This window comes from Peromyscus leucopus, chromosome 20 (genome assembly GCF_004664715.2).
Source record: "Peromyscus leucopus breed LL Stock chromosome 20, UCI_PerLeu_2.1, whole genome shotgun sequence".
In the NCBI taxonomy this organism is placed as follows: domain Eukaryota; kingdom Metazoa; phylum Chordata; class Mammalia; order Rodentia; family Cricetidae; genus Peromyscus; species Peromyscus leucopus.
In genome coordinates this window covers 54,406,015-54,433,357 of record NC_051080.1, presented here as the reverse complement: position 1 = coordinate 54,433,357, position 27,343 = coordinate 54,406,015, and the positions used below count along the sequence as shown (strand labels likewise).

At 34.2% G+C, this 27,343-nt stretch overlaps 1 protein-coding gene across 6 annotated transcripts in view; it reads left to right on the top strand.

Annotated features, from left to right (window-relative positions):
- The window catches only part of Csmd3 (CUB and Sushi multiple domains 3), a 1,154,880-nt gene extending 1,135,379 nt beyond the window's left edge, over window positions 1-19,501 (top strand). For all 6 annotated transcript variants that reach the window (XM_028867965.2, XM_028867960.2, XM_028867959.2 and 3 more), the window contains 6 exons: window positions 693-758; window positions 5,599-5,757; window positions 7,126-7,238; window positions 10,344-10,431; window positions 11,830-11,965; window positions 16,352-19,501. In XM_028867965.2, the coding sequence (XP_028723798.1) occupies window positions 693-758; window positions 5,599-5,757; window positions 7,126-7,238; window positions 10,344-10,431; window positions 11,830-11,965; window positions 16,352-16,511 (722 nt within the window). In that variant the 3' untranslated portion in view covers window positions 16,512-19,501. The remainder of the gene's footprint in view (window positions 1-692; window positions 759-5,598; window positions 5,758-7,125; window positions 7,239-10,343; window positions 10,432-11,829; window positions 11,966-16,351) is intronic.
- The last annotated feature ends 7,842 nt before the right edge of the window (window positions 19,502-27,343 follow it).

Genomic DNA, 27,343 nt, shown 5'->3' with positions numbered 1-27,343 from the left:
AATGTACCAGGCTCTGCTGACTGCCCATGGGAAACCATGACTTGGAGGAGATGGGAATGGGGGGTGAGTTCTGGGGGAAGGCTGGGAGGCAGGAAGAGGGAGGAGGGGGGTATCTGTGGTTGGTATGTAAAATGAACAGAAAATTTCTTAATAATAAAAAAATAAAAATAAAAATAAAAGAACATGACAGTGTTCCTTGTGCAAAGGGTATGCAAAACAGTGTGTGTCACAGCTCCTACACTTTTTGATCCTCTCTAGCCCCACATGTGATTTTAATGACATGAGCCATTCTCTGGCATGGCTCAAACTTTTGAGTCTTCCAATTTCTGGTACACAATGAATTACATTAGCAAATTCTGATTTTTTTGGTGTGAACTCTGCAAACCAGCTTTTCCTTTCTTTTTGTCAACAAGAGCAAACAGTCTTCAGTGTCCAGGATAGAATCAACTGTTTTCTTTTAACTTCTGCCTCTGATCAAAGATACAGTTTCCTGAGGATTAAGTAGCAGTCCTGTTCCTAAAGGACTGTGATGGAATTAATTGCTAAAACTGTTCATCACAAAGTGTTGTGATTGAGATGGAACAAACAAATAAATATGAAGGAAATTATGTAATAATTCAGACTAAAATTGATAGTGTGTCACACTGTGTATAATATATTAACCCTTATAAAATGCCTTTTTGTTGCCATAGCTGGCTCCAAAACATTGGTGAAAGATCCTCGACCTGCGTTAGGAACACCTAGTCCAAAGCTAAGTGGTAAGTAGTTTCTTGTTCTAGAAGTCATGATGTCTAAGATTGATCTACAGTTTTCTCCTTAAATATGTATTTATTTAAAATGATATATTTTGTATGATAAAATTATGCCTTACTATATTAGATATGATCATGTGTGTTATAGGATATGGATTTATTTTGTGAAATGTTTTTTATTTAGCATTCTAAAATTATTGGACAGTTATTTCTGTCAAAAATGTGATTTATGCATCTATTATAATTTGTATATTTGTCTTTTAAAGATTCTTTTAACAATAATATAATGACAATACTTTTTGTATATATAAAATTAAAATGGACTTATAGATTACAAGATATTTGGTAGAAGATAATATCTTGTTAATTTGCAATTGTTTAATTTAAAAATGCAATCTATATAACCTAATCATTAATATCATGGGATTTAAATTCTTATAACCTTGATGTAATTCTCACCATAAAATTATTTTATGTATCTGATACTCATAAGAATGAAATATAAAGTATATAGTACATAGTTAGGGATTTCATCTGTCCCAACTATTTTTTTCATATTACTAAGGACTACATTTTTGTTGTGTAAATTTTTATCTTTGGTACTAATTGAGTACTACTGCAAAAGTAAAGTTATAAATGATATTTATAGCCTTAAATCTTTACATTTGAAAGGAAGAAATCCCCAGAGTTGATGCTGTATCTCTGTTAAGAACCTATAAAAACTATAACACAAAAGCCAAACATCAATGCAATGTTAAAAGAAAAAATAAATTGTAGATGACACAATAGAAAATTTTTTAATGAATAAGGAAATATTTTGTAAAAGTAATTTTGAAATAAGGGATATGTAAATATGATACAGAACAAGTTAAATACATTTAAAATATTGGAAAATATAAATAAGTATCAACATTTATTTTTCTAAATTTACAAATATTTATGAAATTGAAACTCAATTTTAATAAATGTGATAAAAGCTAACTTAATAATAATGTACCAAGGTAGTGTTTAAAATTATATCAAAGACATACCAGGTTTACATTGCTCTACTGATTATGTCTGGCAAATTTCAGAGGAACATGTCAGGGAATCTAAGTCATAATATAAATAATCTAACATTATACTCATCTGATGGGCAACATATAATTAGAAGTACAGATAAAGACATTATATGAGGAGGGAAATTTGGGCTCATTTGACTTTTGGTTATTGGTGGAAAATTGTATTTAAAATTTTATGAAATTAAACCAATTTTAAATTGTATTTAAATTTTATGAAATTAAATTAACACAACAGATTCAAGTCATATCATTGGGCTAAAGATAATCCCCTTTTTTTTATATGCCTTTTAAAAGCAATGAATCAGATTAAGAAATTAAGGTATAAAACTTATGACCTTTGAACTAATTATAAATACCTAAAAGAATCAACGTCAACTCATGATTTTAATATATCCTCAACATATTAGAAAGAGAAGAACTTCAAACTCACTAAAATTTACAAAAACTTTAGAACAATCATTGTGAAAATAAGAACACACATTATGTTCATTAGCATAAATGGGACACAGTGATTAAGTATGGCAAAGATGAAAAATTGGCTGTAGGATCAAAATCAGAATCAAGACCATATATTTAACAATATAATAAAGCCTGGGTACAAAAGTTTAAGTTAATATACATTTCTAATAAAAGGATGGCGGGCTGGGACAACACATTTTTATTACTCACTGATTGATTATCTGACTTGTAGGCTATTTCCATTTCATAGCTCTTGTGAACATAGCAGCAATAAATATGGCTGACGAAGTACATGTGAAATGTGATATTGAGCCCTTTAGGTATATGTCAAGTAGTGCTATATCTGGTTCATATGGTCGATTTATTCTTAGTTCTTTGAGAATTCTCCAAATTGATCACCAGTGGATGGTGATCAGTTAGCAATCACCCCAACAATGGATGAGAGTTTCCTTTCCTCTATCATTTATTGTCACTTGTTCCAATCTTTCCTAGTGAAGTGTATGAATTGATTGTTTGGTGCCAAATGATCAGCCCTGAAAACATAGACAGAAGTAACACTCTATGGACTCAACTGGTTATATTTAGAAATGTATGTAGTATATGAATATACAAATACAAATATGTATGCAATGACAATCAATTAAAAAAAAAAGAGGCCATGAATTTGAAGGCAAGTGTGCAGAAGTATTTGGGATGGAGGAAAGAAAAGGAAGGGAGAAACATAATTAAATTACAATCCCTGAAATAAACAATGACAACAGCAAGAAAAGTGGCCATTACACCCCCTCTTCAGTCTTTCATTCATGTTCACAGCAGCCTGAGTTGGATGACACTTCAAAATTTACAAACATCTCTCACATGCCTAATTAGTTTTAGTTTCAAGAAAGAGAGATAACAGTAGAAAGAAGTGTTATCACCTCACAAGCGAGCATAAGGGACAAATCCCTGGGAGGCTCTCCCTCCTCAGTTGATTCACATGTCCAGGGAAGGAGAAGGATGTTGGCAGCATGTTGCAGTCAACAGCAGAGACTCATGCATTCTATTCTGTTCTTTTTTATGATCATTGGAAGTTTGGAATCTGCAATTAATGAAATATTTCTACCACATGAAGTAGCTATTACTACAATGTATTGTTGTTGGGTGTTTTTGCTTTTTTTTTTTTTTTTCAGGGTTTCTCTGTGTAGTTTTGGTGCATGTCCTGGATCTCGCTCTGTAGACCAGGCTGGCCTTGAGCTCACAGAGTTCTGCCTCCCGAGTGCTGGGGTTAAAGCTATGCACCACCACCACCTATCACTGTTTTTGCTTTTTTGAGAATTGCCTTCCACCTAGCTAACAAATAAATCACATACAGAGGCTTATTCTTTCTTATAAATGCCCTCCTTAGCTTGGCTTGTTTTTTGCCAGCTTTTCTTAACTTTCAATTATCCTGTCTATCTTTGGCCTCAGGGCTTTTATCTTTCTCTATTCATGTATACCTTTTCTTTCCTTCTTAATCTGTGTCTGGCTAGGTAGCTGGTTGGCTGTGTGGCTGGCCCCTAAAGTCCTCCTCCTTCCTGACTCTTTCCTTTATCTTTCTTCTCTTCCCACATTTCCCTTTCTATTTATTCTCTCTGTCTGCCAACCCTGCCTATCCTTTCTCCTGCCTCACTATTGGCCATTCAGCTATTTATTAAACCATCAGGTGTTTTAGATAGGCAAAGAATCACAGCTTCACAGAGTTTAACAAATGCAACATAAACAAAAGTAACACCTTAAAATATCATTTTACAACAAAATATTTGTCTTAAGAACAAGTTCTTTAATGATTTCTATCACAGCAATTATTAACGTTAATATAACTGATATTACTGAGTATGGCTATATATGTTTTCCTATAAATATTATCTTCCAAAATGAGGGCTTTGCTTTAACATATTTTAACTAACAGTCTTAATTTAACTAAATTTCTTAAAATAAGATCATTAAGTAACAGTTAAAGGTATGGAGTAGTCAAGAATTATCACAATTGAGAGGAGGATAAATAGGCAATCTGAAAATGTCAATAACTAATTGTCAACCATATACCAGATATAGCCTGTAAGACATCTTTCTCCACTTTTTTTTCAAATAAAAATTATGCTTATCACTCATTTATAGAGTTTGTAGGTACATTTTGTTAGCCCACACCAATCAAATCAAATGTTTTTCTTACAATGTGTCAAATAAGATGATTACATACATATAAGCATAACAGGATAACTTGATGTTTAGGGATACAGGGTCAGTAGAAGGATGACATGAGAAAGATTAAAAAGTCAGGGTTATAGATTGTTCATGAGGGCAAATACATGGCAGCTGCACACATAGACACACACAGAGGCACATGCACACACATGGATGCACACATGCACACACACACGTAGAACTAAAAAGCCCCAGTATTTCTATTTTATCTGAATCATAATTAAATATAAGTAACACATTAGATAATGATTTTAGGTACTAATTGGATAAACATTTTGCATTCCTTATTTTATTTAACATTCTAAGTAGTATATATATTAATATCATATTATTTATGAGGGAATCCAGGTTTAGAATTAAGAAATTTATGCAAAATGACCTGGTTTTTCAGTCTAGAAGTGGTCATCAAATACAAGTAGTGTAACTCAAGGATCTGCTCACCTATACCTTGTGCTATATTCTACTACACTCTGTTCTACCCCATGAGAACTGGGCAATTCTAGTGACAATTCTTTTATTTCTAAAAATACTGTAAACCTCAAAGCTGTCAATATAGCACAGCCCTCGTCTTCTTCTATTACTGGAATAACTGAACTGTTTTGTAAAAGGGACAAAGAGCCATTACCTCCAGGCTGCCTCCAGGGCCATGGGAAAGAGGAGGACATGGTTTACATTCTTCCTCCAACGAATTTGTCTATGACACTAGAAGAAAAGCAGGTCTCCGGAGACATGCTCATAGGCTTGCAGGCTCAATCAAATCATCTCATCTTCTTTCTGAAAGAAGACAAAAATGTTAGAGGTGACCAAATATAAGTGAAACTTGTGTTTCCTGGATACTATCCACAAGCCTCATGTCTTTAGTTGGTATGGGGCGGGCTTTCCTATTGATGACTACTGAACAAACTCAGGCTTCAAAAACTGTGTTTTGTTCTTTGAAATTTGAAATTAATTGAAGAATATGAAAATTATACTCATTGAAGATTATTAATATTTAGGGATAGATTATTTGTTCAATAGACTAAAAGACTTAATCTAATATCACATGATCATATTTAGAGGGCACTGTGAAATTAAAATATGTCATTTATCTCACCTATACACAGTTCCTGATGATGTGTTTGCCCAGAATTACATATGGAAAGGCTCTTATAATTTCAAAGGAAGGAAACAGCCCATTACCCTGACAGTCACTAGCTTCAATGCCTCCACTGGCAGAGTCAACGCCACACTGAGCAACAGTGACATGGAACTGCTTCTTTCAGGTATCAGGTTCAAATCTAGCAAAAGAAGTTATGTATCCAGGCATTCACTTAGTCCTGTTCTACTACTGTGAGCTATTTCTTACATTTGATTTTGACGGAAGTCGTAATTTATTTAGAAGCAAGGATTTTGAAGTTTTGGAAAGGTAAGTGGATATTATTATATAAATACAAAATCAAAATTGTGAAGTTAAATATATGTAAGACTATTTTTATGCAGAAAGAATTAGAGATCTTGTACTGGACTAGAACTCTCATTTAGCAAATGTAATTATGATATTGTAAATATGATATATATTGCAAATTTCTTTTGGTTATCCTGTGAAATTATTACTAATGAATTAATTTGTGGTATAAAAAAATAAAAATGGTTCATTTTGAAAATTACAGAAACATTTTTATGTATTGTTGTACCAACCAATAAGTACACTTATCAGAATTTAGTATACATTATTTTTTAAATATGGATAATTACATGGAATAAATTGTAAAAGCTTAATTTGAATGAGATGTACTTAAATTTTATTAATGATTAAATTAGCTTTCAATTATAAATAACACTTTTGTTTTCTCTAAGTAAGCCAAAAATATATCTGTGTTTGTTATAAAGTAACAGCAATACAAACACATCCTGATAAATATACATAAACATGGAAGTTTATAATTTCATTACTTTCCACTCACTATGCCTCTATAACACAAATATTACATATTAGTACATTTGTATTATTCTTATTGATTGTAGTTTACTTTAGGTCAAGGTTTGTATTCTCTTTACCTTGCTATTCCTGGCACATTCTTCTCGTGCCTCCCTAATATGTAAAGCAGTCTGTGAGTCAACAAGCATCAAATTTTAACCAATAGTCATTCATACATTTTTTTTTTTTGCTCACAGCCTGGCTTATCATGAAGTGTGTTCACACTATCTTATTCCAACTCTGAGAATACCCAGTTATAAGAATCAGTGTAGATCTTTCTACTTCTTGTGTTTCTATCATTGCTTGTGTTTATCATCCTGAGTTAAAAATCTTAAGTTTCAAGGCATAGATCAAATGCTCTTTTGCTTAATAGTTATTCTCTGACAGACCAGAGTGAAAAGATTCCTCCACAGCAGCCTGGGACTTATTAATTTTCCTCGTGTATTTTTGCAGTTTTTACTCTAGCATTGAGGGATGTTAAAAATTCAGGTAGGATTTAATTTGTGATTTCAGACTTTAGAGCATCAGGCACGATGTGTAAAGTCCCCCTTGACTTGAGACTTGCTTTAGTCCTTTGTGTATCATGTGTTTTCCACAATATATTTACGAAATTACTGATAATAAAATGGATCAACTATTTACAAAATTAGGTAACTGTCTTTGCTTTTTTCAGGGGTCTACAAAAGCCAGGAAGCTCGCCTAATGTTACATATATATCTTATTAAAGTACCAGCACATACTTCTGTGAAGAAAATGAAGGAGGAAAATTGGGCTATGGATGGCTTTGTAAGTGTAGTTCCTTAAAAGCATGTGGCTGATTTTAATGGCAAACTTATAGATTATTTTCCAGAAAAGAATAATTTTTCAAAATTTAGCTTATTTGAACACACAATCATATATTTATACATAAAATCCCACTTACTAATATATATGCATCAAATATTATCAATTTTGAATAAGCTTAACATTTATTTAATCATGTTATGGAAGTTTTACTTCTTTGATATGAATGACTGTATATGCATTTATATTTGTAGGTCTGTGCAGTGATTTTTGTTAATTTTATCAAATATATTTTATCATCAACAATGATAAAAAATGTGGGTGAAGAACAATTTAAAGCCAGATGTGGTACCACCCATCTATAATCTCATCACTCATGAGGATGAAACAGAAGGATTATGAGTCCAAAATAAACCTGAGATTTATAGTTACGTTCTTTCTCAAAATCAGTGTGTGTGTGTGTGTGTGTGTGTGTGTGTGTGTGTGTGTGTGTGTGTGCATGTGTGTACTTTTGTCTTTGGCAGGACCCGATATCCAAGGCATAGTAAACACATTTAAAAATGCATCAGAATTTTATTTGAAAGTGTCCATTGATTGGTATGGATTTAGAATATCTTATGAATTGGTCTGAAGAGGACTTATGTGAAATGCTTCCATTGAGAAGAAGCTACTACATCTTCACCACAGATTCTCCCTGTGACATGAATGGAGATTTCTAAGTAGATCATTGACATCAACACATCTGATGCTAACACTAAGGAAACAAGTCTCTGAAAACATGCAGGATCAGACCATATTTTAAAGTAATTCACATTATGTATACAGGGAGTTCATGAAGAAGAATACAGTCAGTAGTAGGGGTCAATAAGTTGTTTCTAAGGGAAACACTGACTATCCAAAATTTTTTTTATATCCTCTATTGTCATTTACAGAGTTGTGAAGTACTGAGTGTTTATTTTATACAGGTTGTTGAATTACATTAGGTTGTGTATTAATATGAGGCCCATTCATTCATTCATTAAAATATCTGGGTCTTAACTGCTCTTGTTAGAACAATTTGATTTCATAAGATCATGGCCACAGTACAACATCTAATAACAGGATGGACCTTTTGCTGAGAAATGTGAGGCTCCCATAGTTAATTTGGTACTTTGTTTTTCAAGGTGAGTATGTAATATTTTTTAAAAAGTAACTTTTATAGCAATAGTCTGAGTCAGGTACCTGTCATTATGTGGATAAATTCATGTTACCAGTTTGTAGATGAATTCCTAAATGGTCTTATTAAATAAAAAATCCCTGAGGAGCCAAATATAGGAGTAAAAGCCTTAGATCAGGGAAATAGGGAAAGCCACCAACAAATCTTACCTCACCCACTCTGCAGCTTCCAAATGTGAGTTACTTCCTGTTTACCCATGCCTTTACTGCCTTGCTGTTCTGCCCTCTCATTGGCTCTCTTAGCCCAGCTACCTCACTTCCTCTTCCTACACAGCTCTGTCACTTTCTGTCTGTCTGTACAGACCTCCAGGTCTCTATGATTGATTTAAAGGTATTTGTCATCACACTTGGTTCTGTTCCCTTGTGTGGCCTTGACCTCTTGTTTACTTAAAATGGCTGGCCTTTTCACCTTGACCTCCAGGCAAGTTTTATTTATTAACGTACAAATAAAATACCACATTTCAGCACAAATAAAATATCACCACACCAGTTAGTCATTGAATAACTAAAGTGCATCAGTTTCCAGTTTATGTATTCAATGATAGGCCCTAACACATTTGAAACCGTTAAAACAGTATTCAGTGTGTATATATGTAAGGTCCAGATGTTAGACGGCTTTTGTAACATTAGGAACAACCCATGCAACCCAGATTTCAAAAATGGTTGATTCTTCTTCCTTGTGGGAGTTAGGAGGGATATCTGCTTGACGCTCAGTCCTATGCCTGATTCTGGGGATGGGGCTGTGGCTGGAGGCTCTGAAATACCCTCAAATATATTGACATATACTGATGGACATAAAGATTTGTTTCATAATGGATTTAGTCTCACACTTTCACTCCTCCCTTCTCAGCCTCCCTCATTAGGGTTTCAGGTGTCTACCACTTTATCCTGTTATCAGCCATTTTCAAGATTGTCCCATATTCCACAATGAATCTGTTTTTGCATACCCTTTGATGGGTTTTCTTATGTGTGCAGATACACATAGTCACCAGCAAACTCACTTTAGAATAATTTTATCATTTCAGTAAGATATCTCACATCCTATGGCTCTCATCTATTTCCTGTTCCACTCATCCTTGACCCAGATCTCAGCAACCACTAATCTGTTTTTGGTCTCCATAGATTTACACATGTATTTGATTTTTTTGTGACTGAAGTGATCTTGTATGTGGAACTTTGTCCCTGGTTTCTTTCATTTACTATAATGAGAAAATATGATCCTTAGACCATAGAATTACAATTAACCCACTCTCAATCCCACTCACATGCCTATGGCTAAAAGTGAGGTTGGGAATGAACCCAGCCTGATGAAAGAGATCTTGTTTCTGTGGAGTCTCTGGAGTGGAAGAAGGGCCAATATAATTCGGAACCTAATTTATGATTTATTTTTATTTGCTTTTATTTGTATCTGCCTGAGAATATGCTTGTGCACCACATACATGCAGTTGCCTACAGAGACACAGTAATAGTGTTGGATCACCGAGAGCTGGAGTTACAGGTGGTTGTGAACTTCCCAGTATGGGTTCTGGGAACTGAAAGCAGGTCCTCTGGAAGGGCAGCTCTTAGGTTCTGAGCCATCTCTCTACACCGTAATTCAATTTCTACATGTTGTTTTTCATTTTAAATAATAGATTTCTTAGCCTATAAGAGATTTGTAAAACCGTGGTAAAGCAACACACAATCTCCTGTTTACCAACATCATAATTATTTAAAATTATAAATTTTACTTTTGTTTTTATGATAGAAAATTTGTACCATGTGTTCATTCCATAGGAGGAACACGGAAAGAACAAAGGCTGAGCTTCATTTTAAATATCATGAGTAATTATTTAGATATAACAACTAAAGCTGTGATCCATGCTCATATTTAATCAGAATTCCAAATATTTTCAGGTTTCTGCTGAGCCTGATGGAGCTACTTACGTATTCCAAGGATTTATTAAAGGCAAAGACTATGGGCAATTTGGACTGCAAAGATTGGGTAATATTTTCATTTTTATTTTTATTTTCAAGTCATTCCTTTGATACTCTACACATCATAAAAAGACATAAGTGATTCTGTATATTTTACACTCTCACAGTATCTCGAATTATGCATTTTCAGGACTACGCAGCTGGCCATTCTACAGCATTTAAAGAATAACCACATTGTTTAAATTATAACTTCTCTATGTAATAACTCTACAAAGCTTAGTGTCTCAATATAGCTGTCATCAATATGATGAGCTATCTTGCCCCGAAGCAAATACAAAGAAGCAAAAGTGATATAGATAACATGGTAATATTAAACTGTAAATTATTTTCACCTCTTCTCCTGAGAACTATACTACTTCTTTTCAGTTTGAATATTGGAGCAAATTTCTTACTTCTCAGAAGATGTAGTGGCACTATGGGAAACTTTTAAAGCCTGGAAGGAAAAATAACTTTGAGGAATGGGTCCCTTTGTGAGCTTGGTTCTTCCCAAATACACAAATTTTCTGTGCTCTGATGCATAAGGTTTTGGCGTTTTCATTTATAATTCTTCTAGCATGGGCACACATATTAATGATCTTCTTATATTTATAAACTCATATCTTGTGGTGTATATATTCTTGAGGTGTACTGTCTCCCATCATTGAACTGTTGTATGGATATATAAACAATGGACTAAAAGCTATCTTTTAACATTTATCTTAACAAATCATGACTTTAAACTTTTACATAAATATGCCTAGTCACTGGAAAAATAAGTAAAGAAAGAGATATGATTTGAAAATAAAGAAATGTGACAATGTTTATAAATCCTTTGAATGAATATTTTCATCAAAATGTGTAAAGTTGTGAACTAGTCTGGAGAACACTAGAGAGGGGAAGGGAAGTACTGGGGTAGATGTGATCAAAACATACAGTTTAAATATATGAAATATTTAAATAATAAATAAAATATTACTTAAGACTACATAGTCTATTTTAGGCCAGTAAGTACATATTAATAAAAATAAGTAACATATTAACTCTTTGTCAATAAATAATAATTTATCATTTCATGTACTATACCACCTAAATTTGTGCTGTTTTGAATGGAATTGAATGGAATACAATATTCACTGGTGTTGGATATTTTACATAGTAATGTAACTGGATGCAGAGTTTTCAGATGACATGCCATAGTGCCTAAAACACTACATTTTCAACACAATGTATAAGAATCAATTTCCTCAAGCACAGAGCTATTATCTGTTTCCTCTACCCTATCTCCATTCTAAATCTTAGAAAGCCTTCTTTTTCTCACTTGAAAGTGGAAGAAAATAATTGATATGAAATATAAAAAAAATATAAAAATATAAAAATATGCTTGAGCTGATTTTATGTCCATGACTACTTGTGTTTTTTCCATTAGGACTGAATACTTCAGAAGGGTCAAATTCTTCGAATCAACCTCATGGTACAAACAGCAGTTCCGTGGCCATTGCGATTCTTGTGCCTTTTTTTGCACTTATATTTGCAGGATTTGGGTTTTATCTTTATAAACAAAGGTAAGATGTGTGGCTTCGGTGACAAAATTTACACAAACTTTCCTTTCCTGTCATTCCTATTGTACTACGTCGACTCCACATTTCCATTTTACATGTTGTTAGGATCTATGTGCAGAACTGTTATAATCCTTTTTGATTTTACCATCACCCCATGATACCCATGTGCATAGCAGAAATCACTATTAGACTGCATGTGATTCAACTTTCTCATTTTGTCTTTAATTTTCATGGCACAGAACTTATTGCACATGTTATTTATATATTACCCATATTGATGCTTTAGAGATATCGAATCTATGTTAAGGTTTAAGTTGAAAAGATATTAAATGCTGACAGATTTATGGTGAAGACTGGAAAGCTCAGGTTCATGTGGCAGTGTTGGATAATTTTACCCTAGCTGACAGATGGTCATCTTCTAATGTTTCATTTACCATCATTTCTTTGAAGATTATTTAATGAATATGTTATATTTGTGATAGATATAGCAATATATGATAATTTAGTCATATGTATTCTATGTGATACAGCATTTGGAAGGAACTTCATTATTTAATTCTTTACTATTTGGAAAAATCCCTTATCAAGTAAAATCTACAGACAACCAAAGAATTCAATTAAATATATTTAAGTATATATACACATTTATCTACTTACATATATTCTCTCCCAAACTCATGTTTTTACTATATATCAATCTGTGCTATCTAAATATGAGTGCCATATAATATTATATATACAAATAAAATGTTAATGTAATATGTACGTAGTTTTAACCACATTTCAACTGTATAATTCAGTCATATTGGGATTATCCACTGTGTCATCTGAAATTTATTGCCGTGTACTCATAGAATGCATTCATCAATACAAGGCATGTGGGTTCATTAGCAGTTGCTCTAATCCCCATCCTTCAAACTTCAGCCAAATACCAAGAACTATAACTGTCATTTTTCTTCTTTTGGATCCTTCATATGAATTCAATCATATAATATGTGATATTTGGTCTTATTTCTTAAACAAAGAACAAAGTAAATCTTTTGGATTTTACTCATGATATCATTCATCACTGCTCAGTTTCTGTTGAACAATGTTACATTGTGTGGAGTATTATTTTCTTTGAATGAGTCCGTTCCTAAATTGTTAGACATTTGAGTTGTCTCAACCTTTGTTATTGTGAATAGTGCTAGTATGTACATTTTTGCATGCCTTTTTTGTTTCTTAGACATGTATTCTTATTTCATTTGAGTATACACTAAAGATTGGGATTGTTAGAGTGTATTTAATTCTAGTTTTAATTTTCGGAGAGAGCACCAAGTGGTTTTATATAACAGCTACACCATTTTACATTTTCAGTAACAATGACTGAGCTCTCCACATCTCTGATGCTTATTGTCTGTTTTTTTGTTTAGTTTAATTTACTAATGTATCAATGATAGTATTGTTTGATGTGGTATTTCATTACAATGAAAAATTCATTAATTTTTATTTCTATGATTTCTCATAATGTCAAGTATTTTCAATTTTAATTTAATTTTAAATTTTATGATAATTTCATACCTAATACAGTAATTACATCATTTCTACCATCCTCATCTCTTTCAGCTTCTCCAGTCTCCTCACTCCTTCTCAAATTCATGACTTCTTCCTGTATAGAGGTTCTCAAGCAATGGAACAACACAATTGGCATATTGTGTTGGAAGATATCCTACATACCAGATTTTTATATTACAATTCATAACCATAGTGAAATTGCAATTATGAAATAACAACAAAATAATTTTATGACTGGGGATCACCACAACATAAGGAACTGTATTAAAGTGTCACAGCATTAGGAAAGTTGTGAACCACTGTTCTACACTTATTGTTAAACAAAGACACACATATCCACATCCACACACACATACATACAGACACACTCACATACACACATACACACCCAAAACAAACAAACAAACAAACAAACAATCTTAGTCCATTTAGTGTTGTTATAGAAATGTGTCTAGCACTGGCCACTTAAGATAGGAGTCTTGTCCATAGAGAAGACTTATTCTCCCTTTTTTCTCATCCATTGATTGCTTGTAGCTCCCACCTGGGTTTGAGATCTTGTCTAACTTCCCCTGTCCATTTTGGCATATCAACTGGTGCTTAAATTATTTTCTCTTATTTGCCAGCCATAGAGTTGAGATTTTATGGGGTGATATTCCCTGCTATGTCTAGAAAACACTGAAATCAAACACTCTGGTCGATTGGCTCTTAGAATCTTTCTATCCCATTTCCCATGATTTTTTTTTGAAGCTTGGTTGTTGTAGAGACTGTGTTGTAGATTTATCAACTGGGGTGAGAGTCCCAGTGCCTCTTATTTTCTGAATTTTAAGTAGATGTTGAACTATGTCGTGTCTATTTACAAACTGAATTCTTTTTGCCTTATTGATGATAAGTTGGAAGAGTGGGTACTTTATTCTAGACATGACACCTTTATAGAATACAGAGTTTGAATATAATGTCTTCCTTTCTGTTAGTTTTCTCTTCACTTTGTTAATGCAACATATTTAAATACAAAAGTTCTTTTTCCCCCTTTCTCATTGCTTTCTCTTACTTTTTGTATGTATACCATATCTGAGAAATGATCATCAAATTGTAGGCCACTGTCTTTTCATAAAAGTTTGATAGATTTAACACATATTTAGGATTTGATGAAATTTGATCAAATCCATGTTCACAGTGTAACATTTTTGCTTTTGTAAAACTTGGTGAATCTTTTTCCTTAGAAAAATGTTGCCCAAGGCTTGTGGTATGGAGTGCTTGCCCATGACACTCTGGGTACAGTCTCATCCTACATAAATTGGGTATGGCCCTGCATGATGCTAGTCTCAGCACAAGGATTGTAGAGGGGAGAGCATCAGAAGTTCCAGATCATCTTTGAATACAGAGAATTTGAGGCCAGTTTGAGATTCACAAAACATTGTTTTAAGAAAATATATTTCAATGTTAAGAAGCAATTCTGGCATATATTCTTGATTCCTATCTTTCTTGATTCTTACCCAATTAAAATGAAACAGAGAAATGGTCATAATCTATTACATAGTTTTAAGTGTAGTTGGTCAAAGAAAGACAGGGATGGAGCTGTAGTTATGGTAAAGGATTCACCTGTCAAAAGAGCAATTTCTTTAAGTATTGTTTTTCAAAGTAGGAACTTAAATCTAAGTTCCTAAGAGTGCTTTAAAGTTTACTTCCACTGAGTTTACCTATAAGTGAAATAATAACAATATAGAAAATATGCTGGGATTGTATTGTAGCATAATAGAATGTATAACAAAAATTTCAATGAAATTGATAGTTGAAAAGTATAGTGTTAAATATGAAAAAAGGAGCAATGAGTCAAATTTATTTTCATAAAAAAATCTTTTTATGTATTAGCACCTAGAAATAGGCTAGGCCAAGTCTTCCTTTTTTCATAAAAAATTCAGCACATTCTACAGGTTATTAAATGCAATTTGGGGTGGAGAAATAATGCAGAAACATTATTGAAAGGGACAAAAACTTAGGAACCTCCAGATGGGAAGCTACACAAACCTAGACTCCATTTGCTTTAAGCAACATCAAACGTATTTAATTATAAGTAAATATTGGGAAACATTTTCATGACAGAAATGTCGGCAAGACCTTTTACTATGTAGTTTTTATTTTGAACATTTTATTGGCTTTTATATATACATTTGACCACGCCAGCTGAAGATTTGCATGTCTGGGGTAACTAAATTAGCTTTCTGGTTGGTGAACATGGATTATCTATTCTTCATGCAGTTCCCTTTTTCTGTGTTAGTATAGAATTGCATTCTTCTTTATTCTTCAGGCCTCACACAGAATTCTATTTCCCAAATAGCTTTTACCTCTCTGTCTTTCCTAAAATAATTTTGAGGTTCTTAACATATTTACTGATTTCCATTGAGTCATAACAATTCTCATGATCTATTCTTCTTGTTTTATTTACCCATAATCATTGTTTTCTATTACTTCAATTTAAATCCACCATAATAATGACATTGTATGCTTTGAAAGTATGTCAAAAATGATCCCTAGAACATAAACAGATGCTCAGTAAGTATATTATAAGTGAATTTATGGCAATGATAAGATACACCATCCTGGTTTATACTATTTATAAACAGTAATTTCTTTTTATTTCTCAAGAAAATTTCAGAGTCAATATCGTTTATTTTCATATGATCCTTATAGGGGGTATTCCTAAATATTTACTGTTTAAAATTTCTTAATTAACAATTTTAATTGGCATTATCCCCAGTGCTAACGAAAATGTATTATTTGAACTCATTTTCTAGAAGTACCCTAACATGCAACTATTAATCTTGTTTTTCTAAACAGGACTGCACCCAAAACACAGTACACAGGATGTTCTGTTCATGAAAATAACAATGGCCAAGCAGCCTTTGAGAACCCTATGTATGACACCAATGCCAAGTCTGTGGAGGGGAAGGCCGTGCGATTTGACCCCAACTTGAACACAGTTTGCACAATGGTATAACACGGCAACACGTTGCCTTCTTCAGAATCCTGGAAATCGACACACTGAACAGTGCACTTCCAGTTCACTGCTAAACAAAGCACACTTTTCAGGACTTGCTGGGTCACCTTTTCCTGAGGAATGACAGAGAAGAGTGTTTTTTTTTTTCTTTTCATAAACTGGATCAAAATTATTCTTCATGTGTACCATGGAGAGTTTTACAGAGATCTGGCTGCACTCTGGGAGTGCTTACTCACAGTTTATTTGCTTTTTTTAAAAAGGAGATTATTCTAAAACATAAACTTATTTGCATATATTGGAGGAGCATCCACTATCAGTATTTCTGTGCTTTATAAACTATATTAGAGGGACTGGGTTAAAAATGATATAGGGTAGAAAATAAGAGCTATACTTACCAGAGTCAATAGATCACTGACTTCTCTACTGTCATAAGCTACATCACACCCACATGTCTGTAGTTCATGCCTCGTATCTGCAGTTCATTCTTGTTTACCCCAAGCATTATTTTCCTTATTTCATTGGATATTTAGGAATGACACATATCTCTAAATATTTAAGAGCTAAATGATGACACAGAAGAAATAAGGTTGCCCACCCCAATCTGGCATTCTGTATTAATAAAACATTTCTTACTATTTTAGCATCATTTTCAAGTTCCTGAAAATGACAAGGTCATGATGTGACCTTTCTTCTTTCCCCCATTATTAAGGAAAAAGTTTTATCTATTGAGCTATAAGATGCTCTTTACATGTTTGCCTCAATACACTTGGTCATCCTGAAGCTATTTCAGCTCACAAAAATTATCCGTAAAGATGCTTATTTTGCCATTATCTGAGACACCAACTTGATATTATTATGTTTTTAACCAAACAAACCAGTGGTTTTGAAAGCCCTAATAGAATAAGTCAATTAATTTATGATGTCTGCATATCCTTCTAGCTGAAAATTTGATTTTTACCAGTTTTGATACCTTATAATTTCTTTGAACAAAGAAGTATAACATACTCTGATCTACTCCTTAACTTAATGACTAAAAGAACCAAAAAAGATGTTCTTTCAGATCAACAATATAAATTTGTTTCCCAAATATATGTGTTCATCAAATTTTCACAGGTTTTAAATGTTCTGTCTATACCCTATTTTTAAGAAGTAGGTATCAGGTACAGCCAGTGTTTTTCATTGTCTAATTAAAACAAGTTTATACGCAATTGTTAGCTCATTTAAAGCTATATCATCCAGTATTGTTGGCATTTTTTTTCCATAGGGCATTGTCTTATTTTTTATTTTTATCATGTTTCATTTCACCGAATACAACACATATCCATTGTGAACTCTTTGTTGTTGTCCATTTCAAATATGGATTGTTCTGTGAAGGGTCTCGCTTTTTGTATCATGAGACAAGAGTGCCTACGAGAAACCATTGCACCTGGAAGCACCGCTTGGAGCTATCTCTACATTTAGTGAATTTCTTGTCAAACCCTTTGAGATACATTGTTTTGGAAATTCCTACAATTTTCTCAACATTGTATTCTACTGACAGGATGCGGTTTTAAATTTTATGCCATCTGTTATTTATTCTTGTTTATTCAAATGACTGCAATAACAATGATTCATTCACTAATGTTAAGGTTAATACGTTTAAGATCTTGTTTAAACAACGTTTCTTCTGCAACTGGCTACTCCTCTTATATTAATGCATACACTTTTGTAAAGAAGTATATTTTTATGATAAAAAACTTTGTAAAAGTATGATGTAAATTTTCAGTGCAATGTAAACAAATAAAAAAGGATAATTGCTTTTGTAAAATGTGTATTCTTTTCAAACTCACCTATAGCTGCTCTGGTCAGTAAAAGCAAAGCACAGCCCAGTTTTTAACTTGGTGCTGTTAAAAAATGTTCCTCAACTAGATGTCATGTTTATGTTTCAACAAGTAATAAATTATAGTTTCTCCCTCTATATTCTACTTCTAAAAGTGACAGTCATTTTGAGGTAAATAGAATCCCAGTAAATATAATTAGTTCAGCTCTCACAAAAGGCCTCACTTCAAGAGGCCCCTGGAACATGATACATTGACATGAGATTTTGTAAAATAAAAGTACTTTATTGAATGCTAGCCAAGTCATGAACCAGAGGGATGGTCAGACCTGCCTTTCCATTGGGAACATTGGACATATTTGGAAGGAGAGGGACATGCTGATAGATGACTGCATGGTGAGATGGGGAGGTTTGGGGGTTTCTTTAGATGACCAGCATCACTCCTTGCTGGTATGTTCCTTACTGAGGAGGTGCGTTGTTCTCTCTGGGGCATTTAAGTTTGGTATTACAAAACAAGATGCCCATTTACTCCCTCATAAGAGGACATCTTCAGATTATGCCCATCTAAGGGAGTTCAGGTTTTATCTGCTTTCTGGCAGGTTATAAAGTTATCTCTTCAAAACTCATCTAGACAAACCTCTGATACATACATGGCTCAATAATATTTTCTCTAACAGTTCAGTGCCTTAAGAGCCTGAATTAGAGCTGTCCTCAAATATGACTTTTAGTGAGACTGTACAAATTTATACATAATGATAATCTCTAATACATCCATGACATATTTTCTTAAAATTCTTCTGTTTTGACATGTTCCATAGATAAGAACTCACAGTAACTACCACCCAAAGAAATGGATTTTTAAGCAAATAGAGGATTTTTGCACATAAGTAGAAAATGTACACATTGGTGTTCTGGAAAGTTATTGTTTCTATAATGTTCTGGTCATCATACATCGATTAATTCAATTTACTAAAGCACTTTTATGCTATAAGAGGCAGCTTATATTTTTGAGAGCCTCAGACTTAGTCTTAGTGATATTTCTCTGTCCCAGCCTGGATCTTTCATTCCATATTAACTTTGTAGCTCTACCTTGTACTCATAATTTCTGTGCATTTTCACTTATCTTTTCATTTATTTTTTATTCACATTTATGCTTCTTTCCCTCTGTTTTTTTATATTGATGCCTTTCTTAATAGGTTTTTCTTCTTTTAAATATGTTCTAGTATGTTAGTTTTTATTTATTTAAAATTTTCTGCAGTCTTTTACATTTTCAAAAGTTCATAGTATTTTTGTGGTGATTTTAAAAGAGAATTATTTTAAAGCCTTGTTACATTTTTTATATGCTTAAGAAAATTAAAAATGTAAGTCTCACACAGAATCTCTGGACACAAAGGACTGTGTAGTGATTGTGGAAATGACTAAAAGGTAAGACTGATTTTGCTATGTGGTACATTCATACGGGAGATGGTAGAAAAAAAGAATGTAATATAGACTAAAAGGTCAGTAAGGAGTGTTAATCTTTTTAAAGGAAAATCACAACATACGTAAAGTATATAAAACATAAAGTAAGCACAGTTTAAACAATGTTAAAGAGCAATAGTTTATGCCAGTAGAGAGAGGCTTATGATTTGCATTTTGTCCTTCGGACCCACATAAGGGAAAGAGAGAATCACCTACCATCTCCTATTGCGTGTTGTTGCGTGAGAACAAGGACACACACACACACACACACACACACACACACACACACAATCATGCACAGATAGGTATTTGAGATGAAAAAAGGTTTGATTGATTTCCTTTGTTTTTAGGATGACTAGAGGTAAGGGAATGTTAATCAAAGAAGATATAGATGTTGTAAAATTTGAGAAATAGCTCTCTGTCATCACTTTCATGAGCTGAGTATTCTGAAGTAATTTAAGAGTAGATTTAGAAGCTGTTGGGGAATAGAAGGGAACACCAGACCTTAGGTTACTTTCTTCAGAATACAAACAATGGAAGTAGTGAACACAGGCCAGATACTTTCCCAACTTTAATAAGTCCCTCTGTGTAGTAAGTTTATTAGTCTTGTAAAAAGAAGCACATCTACATTCAAATTGTATTGCAAAATATAAGACATGAAATCCCTGTTTAAACTTTCATACGACCAAAACTTTCTTGTAACTATTAGCAGAGCTGTGGAAACAGGGGTGGTCTTATTACTGTGATCTTGTTCTAGACTCCAGACCTTGTGGCCTCTGTCAAAAGAATTCAGATACCCAGGAACAATGTAGAAGATAGGTGCTTATTATGGAATGAGAAGGAGCACTATCCAGGTAAGAATGGAAAGTGGACCAAGAGAGCACTGTGGCAACATGTATCTCAAGTAGACTTTATACTATTGTTAAAGTCTCCCTAACAGCTATCTTCCCATGAAAGGGATTTTCCTGTACAGAGGTCTGCCCATTTGTATTACCACTAGCAATAGGGTACTACTGTCTCTTCTGTTCTATTCCCAGAAATACTCTGCCTAAACACTATTCTTATTTAGTATTTTAGTTTTAGTTTGGGTTTAGTGTTACATTGTCATCAATTGGTGATTCTCATCCTGGCCACTCAGAGCATCACATCACTACTCATGGACTCAGAGCCCATTCTTGACCAGCAATGGTAGTCATGTTGTTATATAAGGTTATATAAGTTGCTGATGATAGGGAGGGTTCATTTCACCAACAGGAAAGTCTCCTAATATTTAACTGGTTATCTAACACTCTCCCCATCAAGACCTATAACTTTACAATTCATTGTAGCTAGAGAATTTCTCTTCAGCTCCTGCCAAGTCTCGCCAGTCCCGGAGCCCACTTATAAAATAAACACACTGACTCTTCCATTATTTAAACTGCTTGGCCATTAGCTCAGGCCTATCATTGTCTAGCTCTTACTCTTATATTTAGTCCATTTCTATTAAGCTATACTTTGCCACGTGGCTCGTGGCTTACTGGTACCTTACATCTTCCTTGTCTTGGTGGCAGCTCCAGGCAATCTCCTCCTTCCTTTCCTGTTCCCTTAATTTTCCTCTCTGTTAGTTCCTCCTATACTTCCTGTCTGGCTACCAGCCAATCAGTGTTTTATTTATTAACATATTTGCCATACAGAACATCCCACAGCAATTCATTAGGAAATGTGAGTTCAGTTGGTATTTCTATTTCTGGATGAAAAAGAACATAGAAGATTTTAGGGTCTGTACATTTGCTGACATTTGTCCACAGAGAACAATGAATAGTATTCAGATAGATGGAATGAAACTGTCACAGGACCATCAAGTTAGGTAAATTAAAGGAGATAAAATTAAGATAGATCAACAGTACCCAAACACTAATAGGATTGCTACTGAGATTGTAGTAGATATAATGTGTTTCCAACATCAAAATCTGAAGATCCAATTCCAAATCTAGACAACAGAAAGTATGGTAGTGACTGAGGTGGTTCAATCTGATTATATAGATCATGTAAATAGATGAGGTATTAGTGGAATTATCCAGAATGTACCCACGACCTTGAACCTTGTAATGTGTATTGCAAGATTCCACTGAGCAGACATAGGAAAACTGCCTTATTCATCTGCAACACCTTTAGGCTAATAAGTTAAACTTTTTTCATTTTGATAAATATCCTATGAATCCAGGGATTGAACCAAAGCCTTTGTTAAATTTCCAGAAACATTCTTGAACTTTAGTACCATGCAGCTCAAAAGGCCTGTCAGTTTGTCATAAACTTAAAGCAGGAACCTTGAACAAAAGTCTTTTTTTAAATATAATTTTCTAAATCTTTGATAATTTCTTGCTAACCATGTTATCATTCTTACTTTCAACTGTCCCAACTGTTGCCTAGATGCATTCCTACCTCCCTTCTCCAATCCAACTCTCTTGCTTGCTCTTTGGACTTTTTTTCTTCCATTGGATTGCCTTGTCTAGCCTTGATACAAGGGCCTTTGCCTTGTTTTATTTTATCTTGTTTTGTCCAGTTTGGCTGTTGTATCTATTAGGAAACAGTGGGGAAGTGAATCCAGAGGAAAGGGGGGGGGGTTAGGAGGAGCTAAGATTAGTCGAGGGATGTATTGTATGTGAAAACAATCTATTTTCAATTTTAAAAAAGGAAATTAATATCAAAAAAGAAAAGTAAAAAAAATTAAGAAAAAACTAATAATAAAAACATTGATTTATTTTGTTTTCCCCTGTATTCCTGGATGTGGGCACATCCACAGGAGCATAGCATGTTCAACCAACTAGGAGCCACACTTAATAAAAATTGACCCTTGATCCCCAAAAGCCATGAACTGTCCATATCTCTCAAGAGCCATTTTGTACCCCATGCTAGAATGCTGACTGGATTGAAGTTATATAGGTCTTGTTCAAGCAACAAGAGCTACTGTGAATTCATGAGGATAGCAATTCTGTTATATCCAGAAGATACTATTGGTCTCCACTCTTCTATAAACTGAGATTCTTGAAAAATCTCCCCTCTATCTTTTGCAATGATCTCTGAGCCTTGGGGATAGGATAAGGGACAGATGCCTCATTTGTAGTGAAGAACTTCACAAGACACTTATCTCTGCACTTTGTTCAGTTGTGAAACTCTGAACAGAGGTTTTAATTTATCAGCTCTTCTTCTTATTCCCCAAGTAAAAAAGTTTATTTATCATTTCTCATTGAGGCTTTATATGTAAATTATTTATAAGGCTAGCCATCAGAATCAAAGCTGATATTTATTAACCTGACATCCCCCCAAAGGCCTTAATCTCTTTTCTACCACTGGGAATTGGGAGGGCCTGGATGACTATTCTATGTTAACCTGAGATCACTCTATGCTATGAATCCCAAGTATATTGCTGATGAATATGATAATCCAGACTTAGTCATTAAATTTTATATCATCTGCCAGTGAATTTCATGGTCTATCCATAGTTTGGGGGCTCATTTTATGAAGGGAACAGATAAGATCACCTGCAGGTTAAAATGTCATTTTACTATCTAAAGTTAAGTCATTTGAGTACTTAGCTAGGTCTTGTCCAAAAGTATGCAATCTGTCTTTAAAACTCCAGTGAGGGACACCATATGTAAACTGTCTATTCAATCCTTGAGCATCAGCCCATTCAATGTCAAAAACTAGTTGATTCTTAGAAGTTAAGGAAGTGCAAAAAAGAACATCTTTAACATCTAGTCCTGTTGACAGTTGGACATTAGAAGGAATTTGTGTTCATAAAATATAGGCATTAACACACACTGAATATATAGGAACAACAGCTACATTTGTAATGTCAAGTGCTTGTACCATTGTGTAGTCTTCATTAGACATTTTAACAGACACACTGAATACTTACAAGGACTCTTGTGGAGTTAAAAGCCCCAAACAAAGGAACCTACTGGTGAGTGGTTGAAATCCTATTAAGGGTACAGGCATTAGAAAATACAGTGTTGGGAAGAACCACAATAGTGCTTTAATCTATTTATATCCATGGTTGTTGTATTTTTTTGTATTTGGCATTTGATTGGCACATACCTATGTTTTAAAGAGGAGACCTATTGGCAATGGCTCATTGTTTGTCCCTGACAGACAGGAACAGGCAACTCTAGTTGTGACTGTCCTTTTTGTAAGGTGTTGAAAATAACTTGGCACCTCCACATTTGTTGATAAATCTATCCAATAGAGGAGATGGCACTTGGGTATCACTAGCAGATTATGAGTGGAAATTAAGTTATAAATGGACAACATAAAAGTGAACTAAACATTGATAATAAGGATCTTCATGACTCAGGGTGGCCTTGGGATACACGAAGGTGAGGGAGGATCTTGTACCAGAAACAAGAGGCCTTGAACCAGAGCAATGACTCATTGCAATGAACATTTGCAAGTAAGGCTGATTGTAGAAGAGGGTATATTGTGTTACATGCCACTAAGCCAAATGAAGAGGTGTTGGAGAGGCAGGAAAAATGTTGAGCAAAGAGGGTTTTATTTTGTTTTCTTTTGGTTGCTGTTGTTTTGTTTTAGTTTAGTTTGGCGGTTTTTTTTTTTTCATTTTCTTTTGGGGGAATACTGCAAGGGTGAGAGGATCAGATATGGGGGCACTGGAAGATAAGAAGAATTGGGGTGCATGATGTGAAATTCCCAAAGAATCAATAAAGAAATTATGTTAATATAAAGTAGAGTCCAGTTGATGCCCCTAGCCTGAAAAAAGTCTGGAATGAATTCCCCAGAGTATGAGGTAAGGAGCCATCACTTTGAATTAGAAAACTTATCGTTATACCTGCAATTACAAGATTTACCCATTGATAGTGATTGTTAAGTTGGAGGTCTCCTGGAATCAAGGGCTTTCTCAGCTTCACAGACACTCACAACCTTTGAGACAATATGCCCTCTTGACATACAGTATTTGATCAATTTATCTTCAGGGATCTGTCTCTTAAATGCTAAAGAATTTGTCAGTTTATTTTTTACAGTAGAGAAGTAGTGGTAGACCATGATTCTCAAAAGGCTCCAAGAAGTTCACTGTCCTCTTGTTCCCTCTCCCTGTTAGCTTGAACCTCATTCCATTCTCTCTCCCTCTCATTCTTCCTCTAGTTTACTACTCTAGAAAAGAGAATGTGCTGTATGTAATAGGCCATTAATGGCAGTCTGAAGATCCAAGGATTGTGGTGATGTATTATGTTCCCCAATATACTGTGTCTCCCAATAAAACTTGCCTGGAGATCAGAGGAAAAAGCCAGTCATTATACTATATAAGTCAAACAATAGTAGCACATGCCTTTAATACTATCACTTGGCAGGCAGACATCTGTCTGGATCTCTGTGAATTCAAGGCTACACTGGGAACAGAGCCAGGTGTGGTCTCACACGCCTTAAATTTCAACACTTGTTAACCGTGGAGGTCTGGAGGTCTGTACAGACAAACAGGAAGTGACAGAGCTTGGCAGGAAGAGGAAGTGATGTAGCTGGACAGAGAGAGCAAATCAGATGGCAGAACAGCAAGGCATATAGAAATGGGTAGACAGGAAGTAACTCACCTTTGGAAGCTGTGGAGTTGGTGAGGTGAGTTTAGCTGTGGTTTTCCCTATTCCTGCTCTCTCAGGTTTTCACCCCTATATCTGGCTCCATGTTTTTTATTTAATAAAACCTCTTAGCAATTCGTCTACAAGGGATGATTTTGTAATTTTCCTCTGGTGTCAGGAACAAATTGAGTACAAATCTATTTCACGAAAGGGTTTTTCTTCACACATGGAGGGATAAGTTAACTTTACTTCCACATAGCCTCATTATGACACTCAACAAATGTAGTAAGATTTTCCGTAGACCCTTGGTCAATAGATGCCATAAGGGTATGATTTAGTAACTTTGTTTTTAGTGCTATATGGTCCCTAAACACACAGAAGATAGAACATAACCATTTCCACATGCCATCCCAGTATAATATCCCATTCAGAGAAATTTGGGGCTGCCTAAGACCCTATGCAATACTTAGGTTCTAAGATGTATAACTCATCTGCGTATGTTCTAGCCATTTGAGTCATTTTGGTTCTCTTAGAATCACTAAACGTCTGACCTATGACAACACCAACATTCTTCTGAGATTGCCCTAATTCTAAGAATTCCCTAATCATTTTTTTTTTAGTATTGTATGAAATGAAGGCTTTCTAGATCCCACTTGATTTAATTTAGTTCTTTCATTGAGTAAAACTAATGGTGTTAATGAGTTCAGATTCTTCAGCAATGTATTGGAGGAGATATAGTTGAGAGAGCATGTGGGGTTAGAGAATTATTAAAGAATCCTGGATATAGCACCATGAACTTTTTGTCTCATAGTTGGAGACATTACTAAAGGCTTTAGTGTACCTACTTCTCAGGAAATTTTCCCAAGGAGGGTGCATCCCTGAATTGAGCAGTTTCAATCATCCTGATCAGAGCCATTGTTTCTGTATCTAATATATAATCAGTATAAACCTTTATTCTCTCTCAAAAAATGTATATAATGTACCTTGTAGCTTTCCCCAGTTGTTTGCAAAAGCTATGTTGCACGTTAGTATTTTAACTAATACTTCCATCTGCTTGCCATATTCTTGTCTCTGAATTATACCACCAACATACAATCCTTTAGGAGAAAATATCTTTTTTTTTTTTTTTTTTTTTTTAGTTTAAGAATCAAAATGTTACATTATGAAAGGTGCATTCAGGAGCTGAATCAAAATAATCTAAGGTGAGGTACCCATATAGAAGAGAAACAACACGAGGGTCTCTTACAGAGATCATCTCTCTAGGTGTGTCTCATAAAAATATTAGTGAAATTCGGAGCAACCTCCGTTCACTGGGGAGACAGAGAATCAGCTGCAACATGCCATGCTCAGTTCTAGATTCCTTCACTAAGAGAACTCTGGAATCTACAATTGCCAGATCCTGGAGTTGCTTTGGTTGGCTGGGATGGTCAATCTTTCTTCCTTTCATCTCTCTCTCTCTCTCTCTCTCTCCTTTCTTCCTGTATTTCTGTATTTCTCTGTATTTCTTCTTCCCTCCCTCCCTCCTTTCTTTCTTTCTTTCTTTCTTTCTCCCCTTTATCTTTATTTTTATGTATTATTATTTTTAATTTTATTTTTTCATTTTTTATCATTAGTAATTAAATTAATTCATTTATTTTACATTTTTCATAGTAAATGTAGGATTACTTCTCTCAGATATCCATATAGATTTCCTTCCTTCAAGGATAGGGAGCAATCTTAAGGAAACCTCCAAAGTAGAGACACATATCTAGTCCACGATGTGTCAGAGTCTGATGCCTTCAGGAGAATCTGTAAGTTCCCTCTAAGTCTCAGTGGTGCATTATGCAAGGCAATTGATTCATAAAACAAAAGAACTCACCATTAGAGACCTGCTATCACCTCCTTTATCTGATCTCAAAAGTTAATGGACCTTATCACATGGCAATCGGAATACATCTGGAGAAACATTACATTTAGTGCAACTCCAGTGCTTTTGAAAAGGGAACCGGAGT